This window comes from Theobroma cacao, chromosome 6 (genome assembly GCF_053813885.1).
Source record: "Theobroma cacao isolate CCN51 chromosome 6, ASM5381388v1, whole genome shotgun sequence".
Lineage (NCBI taxonomy): Eukaryota > Viridiplantae > Streptophyta > Magnoliopsida > Malvales > Malvaceae > Theobroma > Theobroma cacao.
Genome location: NC_142644.1, coordinates 7,631,986 through 7,655,512, shown reverse-complemented (window position 1 = coordinate 7,655,512; position 23,527 = coordinate 7,631,986). Strand labels below are relative to the sequence as shown.

At 37.3% G+C, this 23,527-nt stretch overlaps 2 protein-coding genes and 1 pseudogene across 3 annotated transcripts; 2 read left to right on the top strand and 1 right to left on the bottom strand.

Annotated features, from left to right (window-relative positions):
- The first annotated feature begins 7,343 nt into the window (after positions 1-7,343).
- LOC18595599 (7-dehydrocholesterol reductase-like protein) lies at positions 7,344-8,775 on the top strand. Of its 2 annotated transcripts, none has more exons than XM_007023627.3 (3): positions 7,344-7,521; positions 7,608-7,763; positions 8,278-8,775. In XM_007023627.3, exons 2-3 carry the CDS (start codon positions 7,616-7,618, stop codon positions 8,538-8,540), a joined length of 411 nt encoding a protein of 136 aa, XP_007023689.1. In that variant the 5' UTR covers positions 7,344-7,521; positions 7,608-7,615; the 3' UTR covers positions 8,541-8,775. The 2 variants fall into 2 exon arrangements, with proteins under 2 accessions (XP_007023689.1, XP_017977994.1); XM_018122505.2 differs by having other exon boundaries at positions 7,392-7,521; positions 7,599-7,763.
- A 1,463-nt stretch (positions 8,776-10,238) lies between these two features.
- On the top strand, positions 10,239-11,833 carry LOC18595598 (protein HYPER-SENSITIVITY-RELATED 4 pseudogene; annotated as a pseudogene).
- Positions 11,834-17,174: 5,341 nt separating this feature from the next.
- LOC148762038 (uncharacterized) lies at positions 17,175-20,064 on the bottom strand. The gene is made up of 8 exons (XM_088807559.1): positions 20,016-20,064; positions 19,865-19,936; positions 19,709-19,780; positions 19,553-19,624; positions 19,289-19,468; positions 18,226-18,695; positions 17,956-18,136; positions 17,175-17,869 (listed from the first exon to the last, which is right to left on the bottom strand). The coding sequence occupies exons 3-8, from the start codon at positions 19,766-19,768 to the stop codon at positions 17,822-17,824; spliced, it is 1,011 nt and encodes a 336-aa protein (XP_088663685.1). The 5' UTR covers positions 19,769-19,780; positions 19,865-19,936; positions 20,016-20,064; the 3' UTR covers positions 17,175-17,821.
- Positions 20,065-23,527: the final 3,463 nt, after the last annotated feature.

Genomic DNA, 23,527 nt, shown 5'->3' with positions numbered 1-23,527 from the left:
ATAGACTTCATCCAATTAAACTTATAACTTGTTATAATTGATGTCTTATTGATGAAGGAAAACCTTTAATCATTCAACATGAATGATGTTGTTGCATGATTGGAATCAAGCCTTCACCAATCCCAATTGGCTGCAGGGCTCATCCCAACACATATAGCCTTTGTCATCCCTAAGCAAAGCCATCTTGTACAATCCCATCCTCATATCTTTTCACAACCCTCATAAACATCCTAATATACCTTTTATGTTTCACTGGTCATCTTAAAATAGAACTTGCATTCAACTTTCATAAAACACCCCACATTCCATCCATCAATAGAGCATTAAAGTTTTCTTGACCGCTTGTTTGTCACTGGCTTGATTCCTCTAACTCTATTAAAACTTTTCACTATCTCTTATTTGTTTTCCACCATTTCTGTTCCTAACCACATTGCATACATCCTTCAAGCCTAAAAATACAAACAAGAAATAATATTCTTTATGATTTGGCATTTTTTATTAATCCTTGACGTCTAAGATTCACTTTCCTAGTAGCTACTCATGCATTTTCTATTGTTAGTAGCTACCTTATCTCTCTCTATTTATGTGTATCTCTGTATAATTTCTTTTTCACTTCTTGTGGCTATAACTCCCAAAGCTTTTCCTACCTTTTAACACTCTTTTGCTTTTATTCAGATAATGTTATTTTGATTCTTGATGTCACTATCAGTCAATGAGATGTTTACTATTTTCTCCTATTTTTTCTTTTTCCCCTTTTTGCTTCCCACTCCCCCTACTCTTACTTCAAAATCACTTAATAAACCCATTTTTCTATTTCTTAATTTTCCAAACTAAGGAATTTTGCCTAAGATTTCATCCTCTCCTCATTTTCCTTCGAACATAGTCACATACTTTCTTTCCTCTTTGATTGTTCATCTCTCATTCTCTTCTATCTCATTTTCATTTAGTTCCTCTCTCTCCCTTTTTGTTTCAATTTTCTTTTTCTCTTTCTTTCAAATTTTCTTTATCTCTCATATATGTTTTGGGCTCATCCACCTCATCTAGGCTTTCTTCACTCTCCATGTTTAAAATTTGGGCTTTATAATATACTATACGATCCTTTCCTAAATTCTTCATGCTTTGGCCTATGTTCTTTATTGTCTAGGCTTTAATTCTACCTATATCAATCTCTTTTACATCAATTACCTCATTTCCCTTCCCATTATTTTCTAACACATCCTCTTTCTTTTTTACTTCATCACCATTCTCGTCACTTTTCTCTCGTTCTTTATTTGCTCAAACCTATCATGTCTTGGTCACCACATCCCTTTCCTTCCTCACTTTTAAGCCTTCTTCCATATCCTTTTTTCTTGAAAATTGTACTCTTTAACATTTATTCTCTTCCATCTCCTCTTTTATAGTCAACATGTCTAATAAGAAATTGAAAGTTGAACTTATTTTTCCTCTCATTCCCTTCTCTTCTACTAGCTTTTCTCTTGCCATGTCAACTTTTGCTAGCTCATCTTTTCTATCCATGCCACCTTCATCTTTTTACGCTCTTTTATTGTTTAATGACTCCTTTGAATTAGTCTTCTCCTATGGTGAACCAGTTTTGAGTTTATCCCCAACCTCTAATCCCTCCATTTTCATTTCATTTTCCATCATCTAAATTTTGTTTGCTAAAAGCATGAAGTCGTTGCCATTCACCTCCATCATATGCTTTCTTTTATTTTTGGGTCAAATTGTCATGATCCGGAACTTCCATCGAGCCCGTGACAACCGCTGCGACGTCCCGATAGACATTCATTGCCCGGAATGCCAACCAGAATCTCGCAAGGCTTTAATATCAATTTTCTCACTTCCCTTGTGAGTATTAGTTACTAAAATCATGTTTTAAAGTGATATGAACCAATTTTAGTTCAAAAACAATCAAAGAGAAATTTGTACTACACAGAGGTATTTTGGTCATTTTTCATTGAAAATTTCGAAATCAACGAAAGATGTAGTAAGTAAGTACAAACCACATAGTTCATAATTAAAAATAAGTTTAAGCATCTAAAACCTTTATTTAAAATAAAATTAGAATTATTTGGATATAAGAAGAAGATAAAACAAAATATTCAATAAAATGTTCTATTTTCTTATAAAACAATAATTTTAGAATTATACGTAAATAATTTTTGGCAATGTAAAAGCCAAATAAATTTATTCATTCACACTGTGACACAGTAAACCAGAGTATTTAAATTAATATAATTTACAATATCAAGTGGGCCCATGAATAACTAGAAGTAAGGAAAACTGTAATCCTACAGTTTGGAGGACGCAAATCCAAGGGAAGCCCTCAATGGAATCAGCTATATACAACCTACTCTGAGCCTGATATGGGTGGAAAGAAAGGTGGTGAGATTATAAAATCTCAGTGAGTAAACAAATATCATTTAAAATATCTAAAGGCTAGTAAAAGAAGACTATTAAAACATTTCATCCAAATATGTTTTTCATAACATAAATATTCATTTCATTTAAAAAACATTAACATGGCTTATGAGTATCTTAAAACTTGGCTAATGCCAAAATCATTATCATACTCAGTTATATGGGATACCTTGGCCGAGGGCTATCCCAACTGAGTCTGTCAAGGCTATTAAAAGTTATGTACGCATAAATCACGTTTTTATTTTAAAAATATAGTCGTTCCTTGGCATTGGTCGAGTTTCCCCTCACGTGGTGGTTTGGCGTGAAGTGAACTCTAAAAGTTATACCTCGGGAGTTACCCTACTCACCTCTCTAACCGAGGTAAAATATAAAAGGATTTACTGTGCCCCTCTAATAGGCTAGTCCACAGAAACCCGCCCACTACAGCAAGCTAAACCCACCATACAATAAAATTTTGACAGTATGACAAGGCTAATATAATACTATCCACCTTGCAAGTGTAAAATAGAACAATTTATACAATTCATAAAACACAACCCAGCCAGTCATGCCAACACATTATCATAAACCGTCAATTTAAATCGTAACTTTATAACACCGCAAGTGGTCTCCAATTACTCTATTTTCAAAGTCATCATTGAATTTCAAAACTATTTATAAATCATTTTATTTAAACACATCTTGTTTACAAAACCCAAAAATTAACCATTTAAAATCATTATCATACAATTTCACCAAAACCAAATTAAAACATACTTTAGATAATTAAAATGATGATAAGGTTACTCACTATTTCGGGAGTCAAATTTCTAAAGTACTCCGATTATCGATCCTCGAGTGCAATTTCCTTGCCTTTGTCGGAGGACTCACCACCTTAACACAGTACAAAATCGAGAAACTTATTACATTGGTACTAAATCGAAATTAAACTAATTTAGACTACTAATGCATGATATGGAATGCAAAATGTCCGATTAATCGCTTAAATGTGATATTCGACCTAAGTCACACTATACTCGGCCTAATCAGCTAAAATCTCCAATTTAACTCCAAATCAATTCTTCTCACTTTCTACACTCCAACTATACCTAAATTACCTCAGTGATTGTGAATGAGATTCAATTTATCAGTCCCGGGTCAATAATCATACATGTCTATACGTTGAGCAAAAATTCAGATTTTCACACCAAAATTTCTCATTTAATTTCTAGCCTCACCAAACATCAAATATCACCAAAATATCATGAAATATCATCAATTTCAGCCACAATATCCTCCCTAGAAAATTCAGCCATTGATGGGTGATGGGGAAAATGAATTCTTTTCTTGTTGTTTTGTTTCTAGACATGATAAACTAACTAAAAACACTAATATAACTTGAAATCAAATCAATCCAATATCATTCTCTCTCCATATCCATTTTGACCAGCCATGAATTCACCATGAAAACATGAAATCTAACCACGAAAAATAAGGAGAAATGCTTAAGGAAAATAGATTTCAAGTTTAAATTGAGAAATCCTACCTTTTTCACTTGTTTTCCTTTATTTTCCACACTTTTTCTCTTGAAATTCTTCACCTAGGGTTTGTTCTCTTCCTTTTTCCCTTTGTTCTTGGTGTGGTCGAATATGGAGAAGAAGAATGGGATAAATATGGGCTGATTTTTATAGAAAATAATAAAATATCCTTTCTTGACACGTGTCACATGCTTATTAGTCCATTTTTCTTTTCATACTTTAATAATTATGCTTCCATTCTCCACCACATGATTAGTCAAAGGTCAAAATGAGGATAAGAGAAAACCATGTGCTGGACAAGTGTCCTGTGGTGGAAAATTACTGTTTTGCCCCAAGAGTGGTAAAATTACCATTTTACCCCTATACTCCAAAAAATACCAAGATTACAAATTTTTCACTTCTCAACCTTAAATCATACTCCAATAAGTCATATATGATCAAAATCTTTCAAAAATTTTCCCATTTTGTCCTCGAGTGGCAAAATTACCATTTTGCCCCTAGATAGTGAAATTTTTGGTTTGACTCTAAATTAATCTTTGAACCCCAAATCACCATTTTAAGTCATTCTGAGAATTTAAAATTTTCAATTTCACCCTAAAATCTCCATTTGATCTAGTTCAAGGCTTAAATCAACTTTGTTGTACCTCTAGGTACAATATCGACTTTTGTAAATTTTTCGGGACTCTCCTAGCATGCAAACATGTTATCCATCACATGTATTTCATGACAAGTATTGTATAGAGTCATGCTTGACATCTTCTCCCCCACTTGGATCAACCATATGATCCTTCTTCATAACTGATTTCGACATCCGGTTAAATATTAATATTTTACTATTATTTTATTCTAAAAATTTTATCTTATCTCCTTAGTTCTAAAAATATCTTATTATGCCTCAATTCACATCCGATAAGCTTTATTTGTCACCATATCAAAGTATGGGGCATTTCACAAGTACCTTAACCTCTCTAAGTTTTTGCCATAATTCCACAGAGGTCCAAATAAAGAATACCTTGATAAATTATTTTTTATTAATTAATATATAAATTAATAAATTATTAATTTATCGATCAAATAATATCTCGATTAATTAATAAAAATTTATGATCCTAAGGATATTAATTTATAGAGGTTTAATTGTGTTTTTTTTTTGTTTCCTCATGTAATTGGAATTCATAAACATTTTAGTAAAAATATTACCTTTTTATTAATGAAATTTAAAATTTTATATATTTTGTTTAATCTATGTGGGTGTATAGTAATTTTCACGTAATTACTTTCAAAGTAAACCTAACAATTAGAGAAAATATTAAAATTTAAAAAGTTACTATTGAGTATTTTTTATGGATTTTTGAAAAAAATTTTACGATTTAATAATATCCAAAATTTCATAATATTAGAAATGTTAAATTTATTTTCAATGAAAATTTTCCTTTACTAACAAAATTCTACCAATATCAACGAAATTTTTCATTTTCAACAGAAAGCGTTATCAACTTACGTATTATCATTAATAAATTCCATTGACAAAGAGAATTTTTGATAAATTTAGAGTGTTTTTCTGACGAATTATTTATCAGAAAAACTTCTTTTTTCTCGTAGTGTTATTGTGTCAATACACATTATTTACAATTTAGTGCTAATTATGCATGTTTAAGATATTATGTTCCTTGTTTGCTAGAGAATCATGATTTAAGACTTTAAACATCATTGGCTATGCATTAACTAAGGATGTTTATGATTGAATTGTATGTTTAATTAGAAAGTATGATATGATTGATAACATGGTTGGGTAATTTTTGCATTTGATTGATATGAATTGTCATCCTCTAAAAACTTTTTTAATTTTTTTTTTGTTGTAAAGAATAATTAGATAATAGTAAAGACCAAGCTTCATGGCTTGGTATAAAAGGAGGCTAAAGTTCTTTATGTAACGTCCAAGTGTTATGGGAAATGCCTTGTAAATCTATAAAGGGACTTCATCCCTTTTGCATTAATAAAAATGCCCCTACCTCCAATACGCTAAAATTAATCTCACTTAGGGTTTGTCATGAAAGAATATAATCACTCCTTAGACATGATCTTTACAAAATACTCTATCTGATTTTAATAAGTACCCCAAGTTATTGAGAAAAGAAATAGCAAAGGAAATGAAATTAACATAGCCACTTGCAAAATAAGCAATGCGAATAAACTAAATATTAACATTTTAAAGTATTGCATGAACACAATTAAACAATTGTTCACCAAAAAGGATAAAAAAAATAGAGCACTATTAAGAGCCTGTTTGGCTTAGCTTTTCTCTACCTTAAAAGCTATTATAAAGCTCTTATGAAAAATAATAATTTTTTAAATTAAGCTAAAATTGTTTGGTAAATTTTTTTTTATAAGTTATAATTTTGGTTAAAATTATCATAAAATGTTTTTTTTAGAGGATAATATTGTAATTATTTTTAACAGATAAAGATATTTTTGAAATAAAAATTAAAATTCTCTTGCATTTTCAAAAGAATAGAAGAAAAAGCTCCTCACAAGAGCTTTTCCTGAAGCTCTTTTTATCAAAATTTTATTTTTAAAAAAAAGTTACTTTTTTTTAAGAGTTTTTTAAAATTTATGTTTGGCCTGATTTTTACTTTTAAGAGATAGATAAATTGAAAAAAAAACAGACCAAACAAGCACTAAATAATCAAATAACAATTATGAGAATTGAATAAGGATGGCAATGGATTCACTTTTATTGAATACCCAATTCCCTTAACACGATTTAGATATTCATAGACGAGTATGAGTAAATTTGGGAGAGTTAAGTAATAATCAATACTATTTCAAACTAACTTCAATTTGAAAATTAGAAAACTCGTTCGTTGAAATAGATTATTTATATGAATAATGAATACAAAAATATTAAATTCTCGTAGTTGCATGACTTCAACCCTTTTGAATTTTCACCCAATTTCTCAAACACCTTACCAACAAATCAAAGTATTGAGAGCTTTTCTCAAACTTCACAAGTGAAGCTAAAAGTTAATTATTAATTTTTTCATTATTTAACTTAAATAAATATGTGACAACTTTCTAATCCCGCTTGTAAAGTTTAAGAACCCATGACCAATGCATAAAGAAATTCCTTTGAAAACTTTGTATGCACTGTAGATGCTTATTCTTATTTCACAAAATAAAAAAATAATTACGGTCGAATTCAAATCAGACTTTTACATGAATTTCAAGCTCTTCTAATCTTAAATTTTAATTTTAAAAATTATTTTCACAAGACGAATTTAAACAAAAAAAATCCAGACGTAATTTAAAATTTCATTAATCGAACCTTCTAACTTGAAGTACTCTTCGGCCCTAGGGGAAGGGTGAAGAAGTCGAACATTTAATGGGCTCATTTGTCAGGCCAAAAATGAGTCACTCTTGTGAAATCCCCAAACATATTTGATGCTGGGAACAAATCAAAATCCTGTTCATCTTTTCCCTCTCTCGTCTTTGCCTTGTTTTTCTTTGTCTCTATAAAACCTTCAAATTAAGTATCAAATCATCCGAAAGTTTGCTTCTTTCAGATCAGAATTCATAACCCACTAAGGTAGGCAAGTTGATTTTGATTTTGGGATAACTTTAGGGTTTCGCTTATGCCTGCAAAATTGTTCTTTGATTTTTGAGCCTTTTCAGGGGGGAAAATGTCAGCATACGAAAATGTAATTGGTGGAAAGCTGAAGCTCAAGGGAAAAGCCTTGGATGTTAAGGCTGGTGGAATCAAGAAGAAAAAGAAGCATAGGAAGCATCAAGATCAAATTACTCAAGCTACCCAGAATGACCTCTCTGCTGGTTGGTTTTCTACTTTTCTTTTTCTTGGAAACCCTCATTTTTCAATTTTCCTAATTTAATTACTAATATTTAACTTAATTTTATCTGATGGGTTCTTTTCTTTTCTTTTCTTTTTTTTTTTTTTTTGGGTTTCTTGTGGTGATTTCTAATTATATAACAACTTTTTCTTTGCTTTACTTCAATATATGTTGCACTCTCTTTGTTGAAATGATGAAGGAAAAGCCCACTTGTCAAAAATTCTTTGTGTTTGAGCTTTAGTTCCGGGCTACTACTTGTACGACCATAAATGGCGATGGAGAGATTGGCTAAATGGCTTTTTATACAGTACATTAACTGAGCCCCAAATCTGTGTGGCTGCATCCATTTATTTTTTGGTTCTTCTACTTGACTAGTTTAGTCATTCTGTTATTTATACACTGTTAAGTATTTGGTTCAACCTGCTTCAGTCTGCCCATTGTTTAGTGCATCATAATTGTGTCATAGACCTCATGATTTTGGGCGGTCCCTGATGCAGTTGGAAGCGCAGAAGTATCTGTTGATCCCACTGAAGAAGATATCAATGATGCTGACAAGTCAAGTGGGGAGGGGAAGGCTCCTCATTATGATGATCATCTCACACCGGCAGAGAGACGATACATTGAGCAGAGGGAGGAACTTGATGTGCACAGGTTGGCCAAGGAAGCTAATAAATCTCACCGTGACAGAATTCAAGACTTCAACCAGTATCTGGCAAACATGAGTGAGCATTATGACATTCCTAAAGTTGGCCCTGGTTAATTCCCGCAACATCAAGGAGATCACCTCAGTGTTTCCCATTGGGACTTCTATGTGTTAGGTACCAAAGTAAAATTGCTTTGAACAACAGAGTAACTGCTTTGTTTTATGGAGTTTGTTGATGGCGTATCACAGATTATGCTTTTAATTTGAAGCTCTGCTATATTCGAACATTGTCACAACTTATTGAGAAACATCCTTTATAGTGGCTAGGTATTTGATGAGTGCTTCCTCTCTGTACCTGTTTTGACTGACCAGTTGCTCTGTTCCTCGTCATAGGATGAACTGATGCACTAAATTCCTAAAAAAAATTGAAGGCAAGACATCAGAGGTATTAGTAACATTGTTATTTCTGAAGGTTTGAAAATGTTGGATGGCAAATTCTAAATGGAGCTGATGGACATCAACTTTATTTCATCTGAATATTTAGTTGATACCCAGATTTTAAATGTTCCATTTTTGGATCCGCATAGCTTTCTCTTTCCATTAATTTTTTCAAGCAGTACTGTTGATCAATACTTATTACTGGCATCAAATGAAGAATTTTTTTCCCACGAGGGAATCTGTAAAGTAAGAAGTGACTTGATAGCAGATTTGAGAATCTATACTGCTAGTTAAGGCCTGACTTTTATGAAACTAGGTCATGTTATGGTAACTTGATATGATGAATCTAGTTACAATATTAATTCTGCAATAATATTGTGATGGGTAATTAATTTCGTAAAGTTTCATGAAATTTCTGGTGCAAAACATTCATTGGAATAGCAATTACATAGCATATAACTCTTATCATTGTTTACTGGTTGTCAACGGTACTTTCGTACTAAATTATTATAGGGAAGGAGAGAACAACTAACGAGAGAACTTAAGAGTCTGCAAGCTGGACCTTTAGAGACCTCATTTTAGCTTCCACCTGATCAAAAGCATAGCCTGGATTGGTTGCAATTATCCGATGGGTCTTTTGATCTACAGTAATCATTCTTGTTTGAATTTCAGGAATGATATTCTCAAATTCTTGTTCGAATTTCAAGAATAATATTCTAAAGATTGAGGAGGTTTAAATATGGTTAATTATTGATTTTTCGATTGGTTTAGTTATGAATTTTGGATTAAAAAACCAATAAAAATAGCTAAATAAATTACTCTTCTTAACTGATTAATATGAAAATAATAAAAAAAATCAAATGGATTAATGCTCACCCTTGCATCCTATTATCTCCATCACACACCTGCATCATGCTCATTTTTTTGGCTGTTTCGGATGAGCTCTTTCTTTGCAAAAGGTTTCGAATAACAAGTTACAGCTTAGATTGAGATTTCATAATGGTGATTAATTGTGATGAAGTTAGTTACTTTCCTACTGCTTGGGTATTGCTCTACTAAGTGGTGCTGGAGGGGAGGAAAATAGTGTGGCTCACATAATGAGGATTGGTTAATGTGAAACTATTGAAAACTATCTTGGATGAAACTCTTCGAGACTTCCACAAGGCCCAGTCTGACAAAGCAAGTCTCTGCAGCCAAAACGGAGTCAGTTGGGAGATTAGTCTGTCTTAGAAATGTCAGGACCTTGGGGAAGAAGGAATGGAAATGTCAAGGTGAAAAGTAGACCTCTGAAATGGTCAGTAAAACACCATATAAATCTCACTAGGCATCTCATTGAGGAACGCAGGCTTTGTAGGCTTAATCCTCCCTCACCAAAAACACAATCCTAAGAACCTTTTATCGACAAAAGGGTTGGCAATTACACCTTTTCTTTTTGTTTTTTATCTACCATCTTCTCAACCAACCGCTTATTACAACTTCACATTTCACAAATATGTCGTCCCACCAGAAAGTGATCAAAGCTAGGAGCCTTCTATCCACAGCAGCCTCCATAGCAGCCACGGCAATGCTCATTCGGACCATCGCCAATGATTTCATTCCAGCTGATGTCCAAAACTACTTCTCTGTCAGTTTACAGAATCTGTCTCGCCATTTCTCCTCTCAGCTGACAATTGTTATAGAAGAGTTCAGAGGATTATCCATAAACCAAGTGTTTGAAGCTGCTGATGTATACTTAGGCAGCAAAACAACCCCTTCAATTCAAAGACTTAAGGTGGGCAAAAGTGAGAAGGAAAACAAGTTAGCTCTATCCATGGATAGAGGTGAAGTACTGGTTGATGTTTATGAAAATGTGGAGATGAAGTGGAAATTGTTTGTGCGAGAGTTGAATCAGTACGCTTTCGGAACCCAAACCAGGGTGATCTTAATGGATCTCTGCGGTCACAAGTTAGACACTATGAGCTAAGTTTTCACAGGAAAAACAAAGATGTAGTGCTGAATTCGTACTTGCCATACATTTTGCAAAGAGCAAAGATGATGAGAGAAGAGAATAAAGCAGTAAATACCACACGGTTTGTTATGGAAGGTGGGATGAGAATGAGACCAAACTTAAGCACCCAATGACATTCAAGACACTCGCTATGGATTCGGAGCTGAAAAAGGCAGTGATGGAGGATCTGGAAAACTTTATCAAAGGGGAACAATACTACAAAAGAGTTGGGAAAGCTTGGAAACGTGGTACTTGCTGTATGGTCCTCCAGGGACAGGCAAGTCAAGCTTGATAGCTGCAATGGCTAATCACCTGAAATACAACATCTACGACTTGGACCTGACTGCTATCCAAACCAACTCCGATCTTCGATTTTTGTTGCTTGCCATGCCTAGCCGATCCATTCTAGTGGTTGAGGATATTGAATGCTCTATCGAGCTAGAAAATCGAGAATCTGAGAATGAACCTCGGAGACGGAGATTCAACGGAGGTGACAATCAGGTGACACTGTCGGGACTTCTGAATTTCATTGATGGCCTCTGGTCATGCTGTGGTGAAGAACGCATCATTATTTTTACAACCAATCATAAAGAACGATTAGACCCAGCTTTGCTGAGACCTGGTCGTATGGACATGCACATTCACATGTCATACTGCAATGCTTCTGTGTTTAAGCAACTCGCCTTTAACTATCTGGGGATTTGCGATCACCAACTTTTCCAACAGCTCGAGAAGCTCTTGGAGGAGGTGGATGTCACTCCTGCAGAAGTTGCTGGGGAGTTGATGAAGAACTCCAATAGAGAGGCTGCCTTTCATGGCTTAGTCAAATTCCTATATGAAAAGATTAGTGAACGAGATACGAAGCAAGAAAATGGTAACAAGAATGAACAAGAAGACGAATGAAGGTGTATTATAAAAGGGTAACCAGTATATTGAAATCAGTGGAGATTTTCTGCCTGTGTCGGCATTCATATTCTTTTGTAGCTTCAGGAGCACAATGTAATCTACAAAACATATATAGCGCTTTCAATATTCCTGGGCGCTCTGAATGTTTTTTCAAAGTCAACTGTTGATGCCAATCAAAGATGAGGAAATTGTGAGAGAATGACGGATTTCATAAAAAATCAACCATATAAAGTTATCTGTTTCTATCCAAAAATAAACATGAGTAGACCAAAATGCCCTTAAAAACATCGTTTCAAATAAATGCTCAGCTGTTTGAGCTATCTGCCTCTTGCCAGAGAGAAAATGAAAAACATTAAAAATAAATGCGCACAACTGTTTGGGCTCGGTCATCTTTCTCTGTCTCAACTCTAGCAAGTCTCTGTTGAGCACCATCATTGTCAGCTCTCTCAGATCTCTGAACTGTATGAACTCTGTCAACTCTCTGTTGAGCACCATCGTCATCGGGCTGTGGTCTATCTCTCGGTATCTGGCCACATTGTCGTAGATTAACACACCCTATAGCAGAGATGACATTAAGGTACCTGTTATTGGGTTTATTTCTGCAACACACTTAAATTTCTGAAACATTTGGTGTAAATGATAAGATGGATTAGAAACATTGCTCAAAGTTGTTACACGCCATGCATCTATAACATGAGTGAAGAGTTATTTTAGCGTGTCACGGCTGTTACTGGCGTGTTGTGGGTTAACTAGTTATTTGGGTTGTTAGCGTGTCATGGCTGTTCTTGAGGTGTGGTGGGCTAACTGAATTTATGGGTTTTTGGCGTGTTATGGCTGTTCCTGATGTGTCGTGGGTTAACTGGTTTTTTGGGTTTTTAGCGTGTCACGGATGTTGGTGTAACCAGTCAATAATTACAGTGATTAGCGTGTCATGACAGTGATGCATGGCGTGTCACAACAGTGATGCATGGCGTGTCACGACATTTGACTTGATATGCATGGCGTGTTACAACATTTTACGTCATTTGCATGGCGTGTAACAACACGACTGACAAATTTTTGATCACGGCATGTATTGTGTAAAATGATTGACAATTTTTTTTTCAAAATTTCAGTGGGGTTCCAATTGTGCGACTTGTGATAAGACACGGTGGTCAATGGGTGGATGGCATTTACAAGGGTGGTGAGTCACGAATGCGGGGGGTTAGGAGTGATTTGTCGTTTGTGGGCTTGATGAAGCTGGTTGAAGATGTTGTTGGGGTAAACTCAGAAATTGACGAGATTGAGTTACATGCATTGATCAGTACACCCGGAGAGCTATCACAGCCAATTATCAAGGACGATGAGGATGTTGTATTAATTTTGCTAGAACAGAGGAATGTTCCGGCTGTGTATGTTAGCATTAAGGGACGCCAAACAAATGTTATGTCACATGGAGAAGTTGGACAACATGGTAATCAACTCAATCAAAATAAGATTTACAATGCTTCACATATACCACAGCATTCGGTCCGTAACCCACAACAATGGCAATTGAGGTATGCACAAGAGTTTGTGCAGCCCAGTAGACAGACGACATTCACAGAACAGTTGACTACACAATTTCGATCAGGATGTGCATCAAACCAATTTCTTGCTTCTCTTGAACAAATGCAACGATCGGGTGAAATGTAGAGTGTGAAATGCCATTATCAAATGAGAATAAGACAGTTGAGGACAACAATGTGAGGTTGAAGGGTGACACTGCGACACTGGAGTATAATACTGCATTTGATGAGGGAAATGAGGATTTGTTCGCTGTCGGTGAAGATAGATTTGATCACACTTCAGATGATGGGCTTGAACAATCGCAAGATGACAGTTCAGACGATGACTGCCTTTATGACAGTGACATTAGAATTTGCAACAATGTTGAAGGTGAAACGGAACCTGTTGGAGGTGTTGATGTAAGAGATGTTCAGTGTGATGACCCCATATACAATAACCCCATCGCTGGTGAGAACGGGTATCGTTCCCCTGATACATTGCTCAATGACAGTGATCAGGAAAGGGGAAATGCAAGGATATCTCGTACGTGGGCAATTGCAGGTGTAGAAAGGTTCTCCTTCCAAACAATTACCACTGAGGAGTCGACATGTGCCGAAGATCGCTTATACAAAGGAAGAATGTTTTCGTAGAAGGCCGAGTTGAAACGAGCTTTGAACATGTTGGTTATAAAAGAGAAGTTTGCGATAAGAGTAAAAAGGTCATGTAAAGCTCGTTATGAGGTTGGTTGCAAGGACAAGGCATGCAAGTTCAGTGTTCGTGCAACGAAGTTACCTGATAGAGGAGAATATTAGAAAGTTCGGACATTCCACAAAGTACACACCTGTACCGTTGATGGTTTGCAAGGGCGGTTTCCAACTACGAGTGTGAAGATGATTGGTGAACTTGTGTCAAACAAGATTCGGGCTAATGGAGTAGCATTGAGACTTAAGGACATAATTTGTGAGATGGGGGTTTAGTGGGGATTGGAATGCTTATATGGTAAGGCTTGGCAAGCGAAAGAGCATGTGGAGAGGCTTGTTTTCGGTCGATCGGGGGAGTCATTTCAACTACTACCATCGTATTTTTATATGTTGGAACAAGAAAATCCTGGCACAGTGACTACAGTGGCTACTGATGAGGAAGAGAGATTCAAATATTATTTCTGGTCATACGGGGCTTGTATTCGGGGGTTTAAGGATGTAAAGCATCCTACGGTTGCAATTGATGCGACACATCTGAAAGGCAGGTCCAAAGGTGTTCTATTTGTTGCTATATGCAAAGATGCGAACGAGTGCGTATATCCAGTTGCGTTTGGCATCGGCCATGTTGAGGACGAAGACTCGTGGACGTGGTTTCTTAGCAAGCTGCGTGATGCGGTTAGTTGTCCTGAAAACGCTATGTTCATTTCTGATCAGCATCTCAGCATTAAGAAAGCAATTCAAAATGCATACCCAGAAGCGCACCATGGTTTATGCGGTTACCACTTGAAAAAAAAAACTTTAAAAACAAGTTCAAGCACGACGATGTTTGTATGCTTTTCACCCTTGCTCAAGATTGCTATAAGGTGGCCGATTTCAACAAACATATGAACCAGATACAGCAGATTCACTTGGGAGCCCACGCGGACCTTAAGAGAATAGGGCCTGAGAAATGGGCACGTGCATGTTCACCGGCAAGGCGATACCAAATGATGACATCCAACATTGCGGAATGTGTTAACTCATGCTTGAAGCATGCAAGACAAATGTCGATCACTGTTTTGATCGAGTTCATTAGAGACATGTTCTAGCGTTGGTTCCCTGAACGGTACGAGGAGGTCGTCAAGGTGACCACGCCCCTCAGCCCTTGGTTTGCTAGGCAGTTAAGTAAAAGGTTTAATGATGCACATCGCTTTCTAGTTAAGCCTATCAATCGAGTGGAGTTCGAAGTTAAAGACGGGAAGATGGATGGACTTGTAAACCTGTCCAGGAAGACGTCTTCATGTTGTGAGCTCCAAACAGATTTACTGCCATGCAGCCATGCCATTACAACAATAAGGTTAGAATATCTTTATTTCTTATTTGAACCGTAACTGACATAGCATTTACATTGTGCTTGAAGATTGAGTTTTTAGTGTTTTTCAGTAAATGCAATCGCGAAGCCATTGAATTCTGCGCTGACTACTACAAGACAACCATTTTCGTGGAGGGTTATTCAGGATCCATTAGGCCGGTAGGGCATCCTAATGAGTGGGACATCCCTCCTCATGTGAAACAAATTGTCGTCTTACCCCCACCTTGGCGAGGCCAAGTAGGAAGACCTAGGAGGAGAAGGATTCCATTAGTTGGTGAAGGCAGTTGAGCACGGAGATGTTCGCAATGCAAGAGGTACAGGCACAAAAGACAAAACTGCCCATACCCATTTGTAGTTCCATCCATAAATTCGGCACCATCTCCAAGTCAATCGGTGACTCCACGACTGCGCCAACCCAAAGCATGTTCAAGTTGCAGACAAACCGATCACACATGCAACAACTGTCCAATACGAAGGACAATGTTTGAAAATGTAAGCTGTGTTGTGAATGAAGACAGCCTGATCGCCTAACTAAATGTGTCTGAAAATTGTAGTTGAATTTGTTTTGCTTTACGAATTTGTCTGCTCGGTCATTCGATAAGGCACTTTTAGTTATGAACTTTGTTGCCAAACATTTCAGGCAGATAAGCATGTCAAGGCCTCTATCTAATCAAGATTGTGTTAAAGTTCATTTTTACATTATTTGTAAAAATGTTTCTGATTACAATCTCCTTCAGACAGGAGCCATGTATTTGCTTATTTACCTGAAATATTTGGCAACAAAGTCCGTAACTAAAAGGACCTCATAGAATTACCGAGCAGATAAAATGTCAAGATCCTCATACTATATGCGTTGGATTTGCAAAACATGGGACAGATGCACCAGTGAGTTAAGCCATAATGTGCAACAAGGTATACAGAAGAAATAAATAAGGAATAAATGTGAGACACGCCATGCATAACAAGTTAAATGTTGTAACACGTCGTGCATATTAAATAAAATATTGTAACACGCCATTTGTAACAAGAAAAATGAAATGACACCCATGCATAACAAGTAAACTATTGTGACACGCCATGCATAACAAGATAAACTGGGTGACACGCCAAGGATAACAAGCAAGTGTTCTGACACGCCATGCATAACAAGTAAAAGGTTGTGACACGCCAAGGATAACAAGCAAAATGTTCTGACACGCCATGCATAACAAGTTTTGGTGTGTAAATTTAGACGTACGATTTTATATTGGCAAGATAGAATTTTGGCCTGGAAACAACTGGAAAAATAAAGGAGGATGGATACAGAACAATTTCATGCTGGAAGCAATTAGATGGATGGAAAAATCTATATATTCAATGTTAATAAATGTAATGTTGGGTTGGTGCAGCCGGTGTGCCTGGAAGAGAAAGACGACGAACCTGGAAATTAATTAATGCCAACCTGAGGTGACACACGACGACCCAATTCTTATGACACGCCAACTGGAAGTAGATTAATGGCGTCACACGCTGAGTATCTGGAGATTTATAGAGTGACACATCATGGCCCAATTGTTCTGACACGCTGAGTGGAAGCAGATTTATCTGCTAACACGTCGAGTGTTAGTGGATTTACGGCGTCACACTTTGACTTATTGCAGAATTTTGGGGTGACACGCTGAGTGCAAGCAGATGTATGTTGGGACACCCTGAGTGGTATCATGTTTAAGGCGTCACACGCTGACTTCTTCCGATTGTGTATCAAATTAAATATATTGTATATAGAAAAGGAAAAAAATTATTGGTATCAAATTAATTATGTATAGGTAAAAAAATTAATTGTGTATCAAATAATTGTACAAAGTATATTGTGTATACAGAAAGAATTATATCTGTTTACAATGAATTGTATACAATTAAAAGTGTATACAAAAAATGTGTATAAAATGAATTGTATAAAAAAATATGTGTACCAAAAAATTGTACAGACAAGAGCCTATATGTTCAGGGTTCGCTCTCACAACTGTTGGAAAAAATTTTCAGAGGATATTGCCGACGCATTTTTGCAATCATATTCTGCTTAATTTCGATCTTTTCTGATTGCAAAATATGCTCGATGTACCCTATCATGAACATACCGCAGCTGACACTATCATTCTGTCGATGCACTTTAGCTTTTGGTAAATGAATATCCAATGGCATCGGCGTCAAATCCCGTCTCTTCCTACGTATGTTGTTGAAATAACCGGCTTGGTGGCAGATGAATGGCATCATTGTCGTCAAGGGTGTCATCTGACCTGCACGAACTCCGTTAGCCTTAGCATCCAAAGTTCTTGCTGAGTCCGCGACCTTGATCGTCCACCTCACCAAGTCGATCTTCGCAACCACCCAATGCCAACCAACGTTGCAAGGCACGAGGATGAAATCAACATCTTCCCATTTTTTTGGCGTACGTTGGCTTTTCACCCTCCACATAGCCCCGCAACTCATTTGGAATTTGTATTTTAGCTCAGGCATCTTCTGTTGGAAATTCTGTGTGTAGCATACGGATGGTGTCCTGTGAAACATGTAAACATTAGCTTACACTTCATGCAATCAAAAACTTAGTATTTATAGAATTGAACAATTTTAAAATAAACTTACGAAGAATATCGTGTCAACCATGCATGCACGGGTAGTGTACAGCTTCAACTTCGGCCCTGTCATTCGCTTGCAGAGTAGGCTGAGGCATGCGTCGATATGTTCACTTGTCATTTTCTCATTGGGATCCTCTAAGGTTATGAAAAAGTCAGCCCCTTGATCCCCTAAGATACCGACGTTACGCCTACATATGTAACATAATTAATTTCATAAGTCTTAGTGGATAACTGTTTCATTAAAAAACAATATTTGTAATTTTATTTATGAGCTTACCTCGCGGACTCTTCTTTCTTGAAAGCTTCGTAGTCTTCTACGATTTTATCCCTCATATCTTGACGGGTCACTAAGGGGTCGACGAATGGGCTTGCCATGTATTTGCTCGCCATTTTTAGTCGTGCCCACTCAGTTGGGTCTGAAATTTCTGCTGCATCATAATGGACAGCAGATGACTCTGGTGATGACAACCGTATCTCAACTACATCAGGAGTGCTCTCACGATAAAGAACGATAGCTCCTGCTACTGCGTCGACGAATGCATCGGCCGGAGGAAGATGCTCTCCTTCAGCATCATCTGATTGAAAGGTGACATCCACTGCCACAGCTTCTTCGACGACGTCATCTACATGAGTTTCGTGCTCTCCATCAGCACCAAGAACGTCATCGTCAATGTCAACACCAAGTTCATGATGTTGTCCATCATCAGCATCATCGTGCTCCAGACTAGCACCGTGAGATGGACCGCCCTACAAAATTGGAAAAATCGTTAGTTAGCTTATAAAATACCGCAACCCATAAACAGTAAAATGTTGTGACACGCAGTGCATACCAAGTAAAATGTTGTCACACGCCATGCAAAACAAGTAAAATGTCGTGACACGCCATGCATAATAAGATAAACTTGGTGACACGCCAAGGATAATGAGGAAAATGTTGTGACACGCCATGCATAACAAGATAAACTTGGTGACACGCCAAGGATAACAAGGAAAATGTTGTGACACACCATGCAAAACAATTAAAATGTTGTGACACACCATGCATAACAAGATAAACTTGGTGACACGCCAAGGAAAACAAGCAAAATGTTCTGACACGCTATGCATATCAAAATCAAACGTTGTGACACACCATGAATAACATATATAATGTTGTGACACGCTAAAGCTGACACGGCAACAACTAACTATAATAAAAATGTCCTGACTCGCTAATGACCAAAAATCAATTAAACCACTACCACTTAACCCCAAAAGCCATTAAAACCATCAAGAAAACACAGTCTAAACAGTTGCTAAACTTAAACTATCAAAATACAAGCGAAGATAGAATAGCGTACTTGTGATTTAAGGCCATCAAGAATCCGACCAACGATACGGTCCTCAATCGTCTGCATTGCTACACTCAATGACTGAATTGAAGCCTTCAACTCCAACATATCTTTTTCATGCTTGCGCATGATCCGTCGGAGCTGGCGGGTTGTGATTGCTCCGTCATTGACTGTTCTCAACTGGGTCAACTACAATAACATATTTAATTGTGTTATTCAATAATCATATATGGAATTGTTGAACATTAACCGTTACAACTTTAATATCTTAACCGGCGGCTTGTTAGTAGTCTGCGGTGGAGCTAGACCGATTGGTGCTTCAGGACCTATTGTCGCTTCCGCATACTGCAATTACATATTTAACTATGTTATTCAATAATCATGTATGAAATTGTTGAACATTAACTGTTACAACTTTAATATCCTTACCGCCGGCTCGTTAGCAGTCTGCGGTGGAGCCGGACCGATCGGTGCTTCAAGACCTGTCATCGCTTTCGCAAACTGCAATTATATATATAACTATGTTATTCAATAATCATGTTTAGAATTGTTGAACATTAACCGTTACAATTTTAATATCCTTACCGTCGGCTCATTAGCTGTCTGCGGTTGGGCTGGACCGATCGATGCTTGAGGACTTGTCCTCGCTTCTGTAAACTACAATTACATAAATTACTCTGTTACTCGATAAACATATGTGGGAATGTAGAACACAAACTGTTAGAATCGATCTTACCGACAGGTCGTTTCCACTCTACATTTGAGGAGGATCGGTAGGTGGTTTTGAAGCTGCCGACCCATGGTCCAATTGCAAACACAGAAATGTTATTCGATAATCACAAATGGAATTAGAGAACACAAAACCGTTACAATTGTCCTTACCAGCTGTTCACTGCCTTGACCATGGTCGTCCCCTTTATCCATCATCTCATCAACTAAAGCAGCGGCGGTGCGTATCCGCTTCGTGCCACCAGAGGCTCTTTTCTCCTTCAAGCTTCTCTTTTTTTGCCTCGCACCTAAGCCCCAATCCGACTGATCCTCCATGTGCCCTATTGGCACGTACTCGTTGCCTTCTGATAACGGGACATTAAGGTCCACAAAATACTCCCGGAGGGCCTCATCCGTGGTGGGTTCCAATGTCTTCAGTGCCCACAACTACAAATAAACAAATAAAATGTTGTCATTATCGAATAGGGAAAATTATTTTACAAATATAACGCAAAAATTAGCAGTTGTTCACTCACTTGGTCAAATGACTCTAACTTCTGAATTGTCTTGTAGAAGTCTTTTGGCTTTTGATTGCAATCCCATCTGCACATTCGTGGGTGGACGTTGTCCTTCAGACTAGAAGGGGCAACTATTTTTCGAAAGACCGAAATTGCCTCTATTGTCCAAAACTGCATGTCAAATATAACCATTATCAGACCGTCAATCGTAAACGACTGCACCCATAAATTTTTTGTTCGAAAGGAAACTGAAAAATGTTACGTTTTAGTACCTGTATCACCCATGCGAATCCGTAAATGTTGTAGTGTAATCGAGTTTCCTTTGTCACGCTCAAGTCAAGAACTTTGAACCCCTTCAAAAGGTAGTCCAAGGTCAGTTTCCAAACATAGTGCCCCCATGGAAAGACATTCCAAGCATCGATGTCCTCCACCAATGACAGCAACCAAGGCGTCACCAGTCTATGGTAGTCTTGACCAAATAAAATGTTATTCGCGATCAAGACGAGTACCATCTTGGTCGCGTCTCTTGGTCGTTGAAAGTTGCCCCCGCGGAAGGTATCAAGCAAAGCCTACAACTTAACGCTGTCCTGCCCGTTCCAGTATCTTGCATGAATTCCATCCGCAGCAACCTCGTACGGTCGTCTGAACACATCGGGCATTCGACCAAACTTCAGCCCGGTGATGAGGCAGAACTCCTGCTTTGATAGTCTCGCCTTGCTCTTGCTAATGGCAAACCATAGCTTGTGGTCCATTGACTGCCTCTCAGTGATTCGGTGAATCATGATGCTGTGCAAGAGACCGACGTAAAAGTACCCCTATAGATATACGTCCAGGAGCATTCCGAAGCAGGTACACTTAATTGGATCGTACTCCCCCTTCTGTTGGAGAGTTTTTGTGATGTAATGCAGCTGCGACCACTTACAATGAGTGTTAATTACAACGTTGAACGCCCACTTCTCCCTCAGCACGATCAGCAAACTGTCAAGATCCTCATACTATCTGCGCTGGATTTGCAAAATATGGCACACATACACCAGTGAGTTAAGCAGTCATACACTGAACACATAAATAAGGAATAAATGCTGTGACACGCCATGCATTGCAATCAAAATGTTGTGACACGCCATGCATAACAAGTAAAATGTTGTGACACGCCATGCATATCAAGTTAAATGCTGTCAAACGCCATGCATATCAAGTTAAATATTGTCAAACGCCATGCATAACAAGTAAAATTCTGTGACACGACATGCATATCAAGTAAAATGCTGTCAAACGCCATGCATAATAAGTAAAATGCTGTCAAATGCCATGCATAACAAGTAAAATTCTGTGACACAACATGCATATCAAGTAAAATGCTATCAAACGCCATGCATAACAAGTAAAATGCTATCGAACGCCATGCATAACAAGTAAAATTCTGTGACACGACATGCATATAAAGTAAAATGCTGTCAAACGCCATGCATAACAAGTAAAATGCTGTCAAACGCCATGCATAACAAGTAAAATTCTGTGACACGCCATGCATATCAAGTAAAATGTTGTCACACGCCATGCATATCAAATAAAATGTTGTCACACGCTAATAACTAACTATAATAATAATGGCGTCACACGGTAAACACCCAAAACCGCTAAAACCATTACGACTTAACCACAACAACCATCAAACCAGCAAGATAACACAGTCTAAACATTTGCAAAACAAAACAAAAAACCTGAACATATCAAACAAACCCAGGAAAAAACAAAAAAATTAACGAACACAAGAATGTTGCGGATTTGAGACTCACTGACCTCTTCATTCATGGCCGACATTTTTGCTGGTGTTGTGGTTTCGTTCCGCTTGTAAAGAGCCTTCTTGACCACTCCGGTACCGACGGGAATGAGAAATGACTCACACAAACGTTACGAATTTTGAATAATAACTGTTTAAAATGAAAAATGGCATCTAATATTCTTATTTATTCTGAAAAAGGGAAATTAATACAGTGAAAGTACAAAGGATTACCACGTTAACTGCCCGCTTTTTTTTCTCTCTCTCTATTTCAAACCATGGCGTGTCAGCTTTTCAAGCAATGCCGTGTCACACACTCTAAACATGACCATGGCGTGTCACCAACTCTTAACTTTGGCGTGTCACAGATTCCCTCCATGGCGTGTCACCAACTCTTAACTCTGGCATCTCACAGATTCAATCAGTGGCGTCTCACCAACCCTGAAAGCTGACGTGTCACAGATTCCCTCCATGGTGTCTCACCAAGCCTGAACGCTGTCGTGTCACACATTCCCACCATGGTGTGTCACCAACTCTTAACTCTGGCGTCTCACAGATTCCCTCCATGGCGTCTCACCAACTCTGAACGGTACCGTGTCACACACTCCCAACATGACGTTTCACAAACTCTAAATCTTGCCCTGCGACAGCCATCTAACATATGGCCTGCTATAGCAGGACCATTTCTTGCTTTGGATTCACATCTTTCTCCTTTCAATTCACCACCGTATCAAGGATTTCTGGTTTCACATCATTAGCCAAGCTTTCCATTCATGACGACCTGTTCCTCGTTCGATTTAATATCTCTTCTCCTATTATCTGAATGCCATGTCCCAAATCTCTCAAAATTCATCTCATGCAACATTATTTTGTTTTGCACAACCTCCGAGAAAAAAATTTGGGTATTTTGCACAACCAATCTTTGCATATTTATTTTTTTTCTCTCATTTTTCACCTGTTTGAGAGTGTACGCTAACGAAGACGGCTCATTAAGGGCATTTTTATCCCAAAATCTTTTTTGATGGCTAAAAACAGTTAAAAGTATCCTGTTGGACTTTTTCAAAAACACGTTATTTATAAGGGCCTAAAAAAAATCCCCATCAAAGATTGTTGTTTATAAGATGATTCAACAATAACTGAAAAACCCAACTACAGCTAGCCTTCATTCTCCACTTACACTGGGTTGTTTGGTGATAAGGAAACAGAATGGAAGGCCAAGGTGGAGGTAAAACTATTTTC